Raw genomic sequence first — 8,581 nt, forward strand, 5'->3', positions numbered from 1 at the left:
TTGGAGAAACCCTCACCCTCAATGCGCATGAAAAGTTCCGGTCAAACCGGAGCACATGGGGGGGATCCTTGCCTTGTTTTATTGAGTCCTGCACCTCCGTAGTGTGTAGAAGGCCTTGATAGCCCTGAAGTGATGTCGTTTAGAAGTGGGGACATTTCCAGTTCTAGCCAATCTTCTGAGAGAAGTGCAAGGAAGGTTTGGGCATTTCATTAATAAACACCAGCAGAACCGTGTCAATCTTCTCACTACCTGCCCTGCACACACAGGCTCAATGCTTTCGATGTAGGCCTGAATTTTAAGGAGATAGGTGCAAAAGGAGAAGAGCCACCAAAAATGCTGCCCCAAGTTTTTAGACTTTATAACGTGGATATTATCCAAGGTAAGTCTGCATCAGGAGCAAACCCTCCAGCCTCTCTGTGTGAAAGGTTTCTCACCTCTGAGAAAGGGCTAATCATACCGTCCATTTTTAGGGTTGCTGTGAGGTGTGGAGGAGATAATGTATGCAAAAGGCACCTGTACTTTCAGAGTAAAAGCTACATACAAGCTGACCAATATTGCTGTTACTTCTAAGTGTGGAATCTAAATAAACGAAGGGACATTAAATACTGTAATGGAATCTTCGCTGCCTCCTATGAAACATTGTCTGCTAAACGCAGTTTAGTGAAAAATAAAAGGTGCCTTCTAGGGTGAGCAGTTTCCCTGACGTGTACTTTTCATAACAGACATGCTAAAATGCAAAATGCTATGGTTTCAGAACCCTAATGGACGAAGGTGTGCCCGAGAAACGGTGTTTCTTCTTTCCAGCAGACCGAGGTAGGTTTGGCGCAGACATTGGGACCAGAGGCGAGGGGTCCCTGAGGACGGGAGGCAGTGGGGGGCCTGCTGGCTGGGTGAAAGAAGAAGAAGGGTCAGTGTAGCCGCCCTAGAACTCAGCGGCGGCTTCTGCTATTGAAAGCGGCTCCCAGCCGCCAAAACCTTGAGGAAAACAGATGGGGGCGCCAAACGACAGCAATAAAGGCGTCCACGATTTCCGCCCTGGTAGCGCCTCCGCCCGAACACCCCCCCCCCCCTCCTCGCATCTGCCCCCCGCCCCTCTCTGCGCCAGGGCCCTGGTCCCCGGTCCCCACCACGAATCCGCGCCTGGACGGAGGTGTCCCATTTAGTCTCCAAAGCATGTGGGGCTGGGAGAGGGGTACCCTCTGCGTTTCCTGCTCAGCGACTCCCCTCCTCCCTCCGCTGGGCAGGCCTGCCGGGGTGGCGGAGGGGGCGCTCGGGCTGTGGAGCAGGGAGGGTGGCGGCATCCTGACTGCGCGCAGGGCCGGGGAGCCGGCTGGAGAGGGCTGGTGGTTTTCTGAGTCTGGTGGCCTCTGGGGCAGGGGCGGGGGTGCCTGCGAGCCAAGTCCTCTGAATACCCCAAGCCTTACTCCGCGCCCCCACCCCACCCCCTGCCCCCCAGCCACAGCGCCTATCCAGCCTTCCCTGTCTCACCTGGGGGAGAACTCCGTTTATTTCCTTAAAGAGGTGTAATTGATTTTCTAAGCAAAGCTCGCGCCGTTGGAATAAGTTGGCGCCGAGGGGAAAAGGAGAGAAACTTTTGGCATTGACTAACGTATATAAATGTATATAAATATACTTCACACCTCGCCTCCCCTCACATTCCTGACGCGCCCCCAACGGGGCCAAGGTTAAAAGGAAAGCGCCAACGCAGAGATGGACACAAACAGATCCCGGGTTTGCCCCTCGCGCACCCCGATGTGCTGCTGGGTGTGGCGGCGGGGCGGGAGGGGGGCCCGGGTTGGGGTATGGGCTGGTGCCGGGGCGGGGATGCGGGACCCGCGCCCGGCGCCCAGACCGCCAGGGTCTCCCGGCCGCTCCGGGAGCTCACGGGCCGACCTCGGGGTCCCCTCCCCATCGTCCCTCATCCCCGCCCGCCCGGGGCCGCGGGTCTCTCTCCCTTCGGGCTGCGGACTGGCACCGTGTATTTGGGGTCTCCGGGCAGGGTGGGGTGTAAGCACGGGAGGAGCCGTGCAAGGGCCTTGAGTAAAGATCGATCTTCGTAAAAATGGTTGCCACCGGCGTCGTTATGGCCATCAGAGCTATCGCCCAGAGGCTCCGCCGCGGGGCCCCGGCGGTGAGGAGCAGCGGCGGCGAGGCTGGTCCCCGACTCTCCGCGCCGGGAGCCAGCGCGGGGAGCACCCGGGGCTGCAGGTAAGGGGCTGGGGTGGGGAAGGGAGGAGGGAGGAAAGGAGAGCTGAGTGGGAAAGAGAGGGCAGCGGAGTGGTAGGGGGGGAAAGGCCCTCTTCTTGGCCCCGATTGACCTCGTGAAAACCCGGCAACTTAGCCACAAACGATTTGGTTTGAAGAGGGAAGGGGAGAGCTGGCGACGTAAAGAGTGGATGTGGGGCGGCCCATATGGCGCTGTAAATCGCGACTGCGTTTTAAGTTAGCTGTCGGATTCTGCTATGAAACCGTCCAGCAGAGTTCATTTCCCCCAGGGAAAACCTGCAGGCGAGAAGCCTATCCATCAGCGAGATTATAAAAGTAAAAAACCTGGGACTTCAAGTTCAGGACTCGCTCTGCACACCCGTGTTAAAAAATCAGAGAGGACCTAATGATTTCCGTTTGGAGGCGCGGGCCCAGCGTACCTCCCCAGCCACGTAGCACTAAACTGCTTTCAAAAGTCTACAACCTCTCTCTCTCTCTCTCTCTCTCTCTCTCTCTCTCTCTCTCTCTCTCTCTCTCTCTTTCTCTCTCTCCTGGGAAGGAGAAGAGCAGCCGGGCTGAGGTGAAGTGCGGGGGAGAGAGAGAAGTCGGCGGCGTCCTATTTGTTAAATAAAATAACATATTTCGTTCTGAAATTCAAAAGATAAGTAATCCAGACAGGAGCGCAAGGTCTGCTCCTTACGCAACTCTTCCTCCATCCTCCCCCTCGTCCACCCCTCACCCCCTCCCAATTGTAAATGTTAAAAAAAAAAAAAAAAAGCTTAGCTTCCCTACGACGACGACGATCTACTCCGGAAAAATCAAAGCATTATCTATTATTTAACACGTATCTGTGTCCGAGGAAAAATGAGGAAGGCGCTGCATGATTAGGACCTAAGGGGCAGCCCAGCAAACTGAGAGCGTAATGATGCCCCTAAATGAAGGGGGAAATGTGCCGCGGAGCGCTCTATTAATCAGACTGTCAATTTCACCCCCGAGGCCAAACCCCCGGGCGAGCAGAGCCGGCTCGGAACGGGCTCAGGACCGGAGCCTTCCTCCTCACTGCTTGTCTCCTCAAGCCTCCTACCTGGATCTATTTGTCTGCTCCGAAGCCGCCTTCATTACCCACTGACAGCAGCGTGTATTTATTTGCTTATAAACCTGTTACAATAAATGATTATTCGAACGGCGTCATTCGTACCTTAATGACGAGCGAGCGCTACTTTTTGATGAATGACATCTCGGGCTCGGAAGGATGTATGGGTCATTTTGACCAGTCATTCCCTCGCTCTGGCATTCCACAATTTTTTTCTCTGCCTCCCTCCAAAAGAGATAATAATATTTAGAGGCGCGCGCTGGGGCTGAATGAGAATTAGCCCGAGGCGCAGCCCATCATTAGGACACGGGACAGCCGGACCGCTGTGACATTTTTTTTTTTTTTTTTTTAGAAAGCTGAGATGATGGAAAGAATAAGAAAAGAGATGATTCTGATGGAGAGAGGGCTGCACAGCCCCACGGCCGCCGGCAAGAGGTTCTCCAATCTGTCCGACTCGGCTGGCAATGCTGTCCTCGAGGCCCTGGAAAATTCGCAGCACCCGGCTCGCCTCAGCCCGCGCCTGCCGTCCGCCCCCCTGCACAGCTCACTGGGAGACCTCCCCGCCAAGGGCAAATTCGAAATAGACTCTCTGTTCAACCTGCAGCACCCGGGCGGCGAAAGCACCGTCTCCTCCGAAATCGCCTCGGCCTCGGAGGGCCGCAAAAAGCCGGGCCCCTATTCCGAGGCGGCCGGCGAGGACATGAGCAGCGACGTGGAGGTGGGCTGCTCTGCGCCGCTCAAGGAAAACAATGGCAAAGGTAACCGCGCCGCGCTCTCCGCCCTGTCCTCCCCGTCCTCCCCGTCCTCCGGGGCTGCTGCCCGCCCTTCCCAGGGACTTTGCTCCTTTGCTACTACCCCCGCTGCAAGCTGCAGCCTGCCCGCTCCAGCAGGGGCGGGATGCCTGCGGGAGACCGTGCCCTCGGGCTCTGGTCCTTGAGTCTCTCCAAGAGGCGCAGGCCCGAGGCTCCAGGCCCGCCTGACGGCCTGCCCGGCTCCTGAGCCCGAGAAAAGGTTTCTGCGCCCGGTTCTAGAAGCCGGTGCGAGCCGACCGACCCCTGGCTAGCCAGCGGCAGAGTCGCGCTTAGGGGGAAAGCGCCCTGAGCAGCTGCTCTGGGCTCCTCTGCTGCTGAGCTCCCAAGGCCGAGTGGAGGGGGCATCTGAGTAAGTCGGGGGGTGCCTTTGGGAGCCCCGCTTGGGTCAGCGGGAGAAAAAGAGTTGAAAAGTAAGGTCCACCCCCTAATGGTTCCGGTTTGAGCGGCTGCTGGCTTTCAAGTCTTTAAATTTTTAAACAAAAACCCGTCCAAGAAGGGTTAGAGGCCGTGCAGAAAGCTGCCCGGTGGTCTCCAGACCATGGCAAACCCAGAGCTGCCCAAACTGCGCCCAGAGGTGGGCATTTTCCCTTGGTCAATTTCCCCAGAGTTGAACATTTCCAATTATTATTTAAAAAAAAACACACACACACAACACCCTAATTGAGTTCTTATTATTTGGTTATGAAGGGCTCCCCAAACTTTATTGATTCCATTAACGGCAGCAATTTGTAAGCGTGACAGACCCCATCAATTCAGGCAGCGCCTCGCCTTGCTCTCCGGGCTGGCTTCCCCCATCCGCGCGCAGCAGCCCGGGCGGCGAGCGGCTCCGGGCCACCCCGTGACTCAGGGCCGCCGGCCTTCCTTTGCCAGGGTACGCCGAGGGCGGCTCCGCCGCGGGCACCACGGCGCCTTCGTCGGGTTCCGGCCTGGGCAGCCTGCATGGAGGCGGCGGCGGCGGCGGCGGGGGCGCGGCGCTGGGCAGCTCGGGCGCCGGTGCCGATCAGGTGCGGCGCTACCGCACGGCGTTCACCCGCGAGCAGATCGCGCGCCTGGAGAAGGAGTTCTACCGGGAGAACTACGTGTCGCGGCCCCGCCGGTGCGAGCTGGCCGCCGCGCTCAACCTGCCCGAAACCACCATCAAGGTACCGATTCCCGCGCGCGCCTGGGTCTGGCCTCCCGGGGAGGGGGGTGGTGGTCTGGGTTGATTTTTGTTTCTCCTTTCTGGGCGGCTAGATGGAGCTGGGCCTGAAAACCCGCGAGCGAGCGAGAGTCGCCAAAGGAATTGGCGTGTTTGTTTCCGAGCTGCCCAGGCTGATGGGGGTTGGTGGGCCCGGCCGGCCCGGGAAGGCCTGGCACAGCGGAGCCGCAGCCGCACACGGTCGCCCCGGTCCAGCTGCCCGTGCCCGCGGCCCCGCTTCCCCCTAGGCGGCGGCGGAGCAGGCTGCTCTTTGTTCCTCTGGTGTGGACCAGCCGGGAACTTTTCATTTGCTTTTGATCTCGGAGATTAATTTTCCACATAAATCGTTACAACACAGAGAAAAGGATGCTGTATTTGTCAAACCGATGGGTTAAAAAAAAAGTATGTTCTAAATATTATTTTTTCCCGGGGCAACAGGAAAAGGACAACCCCCTGGAGAGACAACGCAATGAAATTGTCCTTATTTACACATTTTAGGTGACTGATTTTATTATAGGGCCCAGACACACACACACACACACACACACACACACACACACACACACGGGAGATTGGGCGACTTGGGTGGATACTTCAGAGAGGATCCGACACTCGAAAAAGGAACCGGGAAACTCCACGGGACAGCGGAGGGGGTGTGGAGCTCTCCCTTCCGTTTCCTCGGACTTTCTCTTCTTTGGGGGATACCGTCTTCATTAGAAACCGGGTTGGGAGGGCGTAGAAAGATCCCCTTTCCCAGTTTAAGAGGAAGTTATTCCCACCATTCCTTTGAGGCAAACGCTCCCAACAAAAATCATCCATTCAATATCAAAATCCAGCCAGTGACAGGTCCTCGTAGCTCAGAGGACTCAGCACCTGGAGCGGCGACCTTTTACCAAAGCTGCTGCCGCCGCCGCCTCTCTTCCAGGTGCAAATGCTGGGGCTGAGAGCCAGGTGCCCGGGAGCGGTGGGAAGGGTGCGTGGGGGCGAGAAAACGCCCCCAAAAGGAAGGGATTAGAAGCCCCCCCGCGGGCTGCAGCAGCGGGGCCCAGAGCGGACGAGTCATTTTGCAGAGAAGGGTGTGCCTGGCGGCCCACACCGCCGCCGGGTCCGTCCCCGCGGGGAGGCAGGGCGCTGGGAGCTGGTTCCGGTCGGAAGGTCGGAGGGGAACAGGCCGGGTCCCTCGGAGGTCCCAGGGGGGCGGGGAGGCCCGGGGAGGCCCGGGGCCGGGGCGGGCGCGCTCCCTAACGCGGGCCGCCGCGCGGCTGTCCCCGCAGGTGTGGTTCCAGAACCGGCGCATGAAGGACAAGCGGCAGCGCCTGGCCATGTCGTGGCCGCACCCCGCCGACCCCAGCTTCTACACCTACATGATGACGCACGCGGCCGCCACCGGAAGCCTGCCCTACCCCTTCCACTCGCACGTGCCGCTGCACTACTACCCGCACGTGGGCGTCACGGCCGCCGCCGCCGCCGCCGCGGCCTCGGGAGCCGCGGCCGCCGCCTCGTCGCCCTTCGCCACCTCCATCCGCCCGCTGGACACCTTCCGCGCCCTCTCGCACCCCTACTCGCGGCCCGAGCTGCTGTGCAGCTTCCGCCACCCGGGCCTCTACCAGGCGCCCGCGGCCGCCGCGGGGCTCAACAGCGCGGCCTCGGCCGCCGCCGCTGCGGCCGCCGCGGCCGCCGCTGCTTCCTCGGCCGCGGCGGCGGGGGCGCCCCCCAGCGGCGGCTCGGCGCCCTGCTCGTGCCTCAGTTGCCACAGCAGCCAGTCCGCCGCGGCCGCCGCGGCCGCCGCCGCCGCGGCCCTGGGCTCCCGGGGGGCCGGCGGCGGGGCCGGCGGGGCCGGCGGGGCGGGCGCGGGGGCCGCGGGGGGCTCGGACTTCGGCTGCAGCGCCGCGGCGCCGCGCTCCGACAGCGGCTTCCTGCCCTACTCGGCCGCGGTGCTCAGCAAGACGGCCGTGAGCCCGCCGGACCAGCGGGACGAGGCGCCGCTCACCAGATAACTACGTCGGGGGCCGTGCCCCGGCGTCCCCTCCACGCCCCCCGCGCCCTCGGGGCGCCCGCGTGCCCTGGGCGCGCTGCCCTCTGAGAACGCTGCCGGCAGGGGGCGCCCCGGCGCGGGAGGGAGACTGGAGGGAACCTGCAGGAATTGGGGGGGAAAGAACGGGCGCGGAGCCCGGCGGGCGTCCCTCCTCCTCCCACCCCCCCCACAAAAATTATTTCTATTTTTATATTTGCTACCCAGCCGCCTCCCCTTCTCTAAGTCTGTTTCCCGCTGCCCAGGGCCTGCTTCCCGTCTCTGTCCCGAGCTCTTGGTCTCCCCAAGAGGATCCCCTCGTCCGAGGACCACCCCTCCGGGGTCTGGGCTCGCTGGGAGCCCGTAGGCCCGGGTTATGGGGCCGAACCACGTGGCCGGCGGCGACCGTGAACCACAACAAAGAGAGGGGAGTGGTGCGCGCGGGTGCTCCGTGCGGGAGGGAAAGTCACCCTCGAGGTCCCCGCTGCTGCTCTTTCCCCCTCATCCTTTCTTTTCTTTACACGAGGGTGAGGGTCGGTGGCAGTTTTCCTCTCGGCCTGAGCTTGTGAGGGGCCCCGTCCCAGGAGAGCGGAGGGATGGGGGGTCTGAGCAGAAGGCCGGAAGGGGGGGGCAGGGGGACAGCACGGAGGGCTGCGGGGAGGGGGTGTGTTGTGCGGTTGCTTACTGCGTGCGGGACCCAGGCCAGCGGGGCTGTGGCCGCCTTCCCCAGGAAGGACAAAGCAGAGGTGGGAAGGGGTGGCCTCTCGCCTCCTCTCCCTCCTCTCTCTCTCTGGGCCCACCACCACTTTCTCTTTTTTGGTTCGGGATGGAGGCATCTTGAATATTTTATGCAAAAACTAATGGCTAATGAGGTGTCCACAGCCAGGCCAGGGAAGAAGAGGGAAATGAAGGGGAGGGCAAGATTGACAGATCTCTGGAGTATTCCAAGAAGAAGCGTTTTCAGCTCAGTTTTTCAGCTGCTGGGTTCCATTCCATCTGGGAAATACTTGAATCTCTAGATGTACGCTATTATCCCGAAGCATTTCCTTAGACCCTTTTCTGAGTCCGAACTCTCTCTCCCCCTCATTCCTTTCGTTCTTCGCTTTCTCACTCCTCCGGTAAAATGGTTCTTGGCATGTTTCTCACGCACTTCCATTGCGCCTGCCTTCGCCGCTGCAAAGCAAGCCGCCGCTGGGTTGTGGAGACCCGCTCTGCCAACTCCGGCTACTGGAGGGGGGTTTCCTTGAACTTGAAGAAAGGCACATCAAAACCCACCAGTGTTA

The 8,581-nt window shown here is 60.4% G+C and overlaps 1 protein-coding gene across 1 annotated transcript in view; it reads left to right on the forward strand.

Moving 5' to 3' along the window:
• Window positions 1-1,469: 1,469 nt before the first annotated feature.
• EVX2 (even-skipped homeobox 2) overlaps window positions 1,470-8,581 on the forward strand; it is an 8,493-nt gene continuing 1,381 nt past the window's right edge. The window contains exons 1-4 of the mRNA XM_036421977.2: window positions 1,470-2,208; window positions 3,651-4,056; window positions 4,981-5,252; window positions 6,562-8,581. The exon at window positions 6,562-8,581 is cut by the window's right edge and continues 1,381 nt beyond it. Coding sequence (XP_036277870.1) covers window positions 3,660-4,056; window positions 4,981-5,252; window positions 6,562-7,284 — 1,392 coding nt within the window. The 5' untranslated portion in view covers window positions 1,470-2,208; window positions 3,651-3,659 and the 3' untranslated portion in view covers window positions 7,285-8,581. The remainder of the gene's footprint in view (window positions 2,209-3,650; window positions 4,057-4,980; window positions 5,253-6,561) is intronic.

This window comes from Pipistrellus kuhlii, unplaced genomic scaffold (genome assembly GCF_014108245.1).
Source record: "Pipistrellus kuhlii isolate mPipKuh1 unplaced genomic scaffold, mPipKuh1.p scaffold_m20_p_7, whole genome shotgun sequence".
In the NCBI taxonomy this organism is placed as follows: Eukaryota; Metazoa; Chordata; class Mammalia; order Chiroptera; family Vespertilionidae; genus Pipistrellus; species Pipistrellus kuhlii.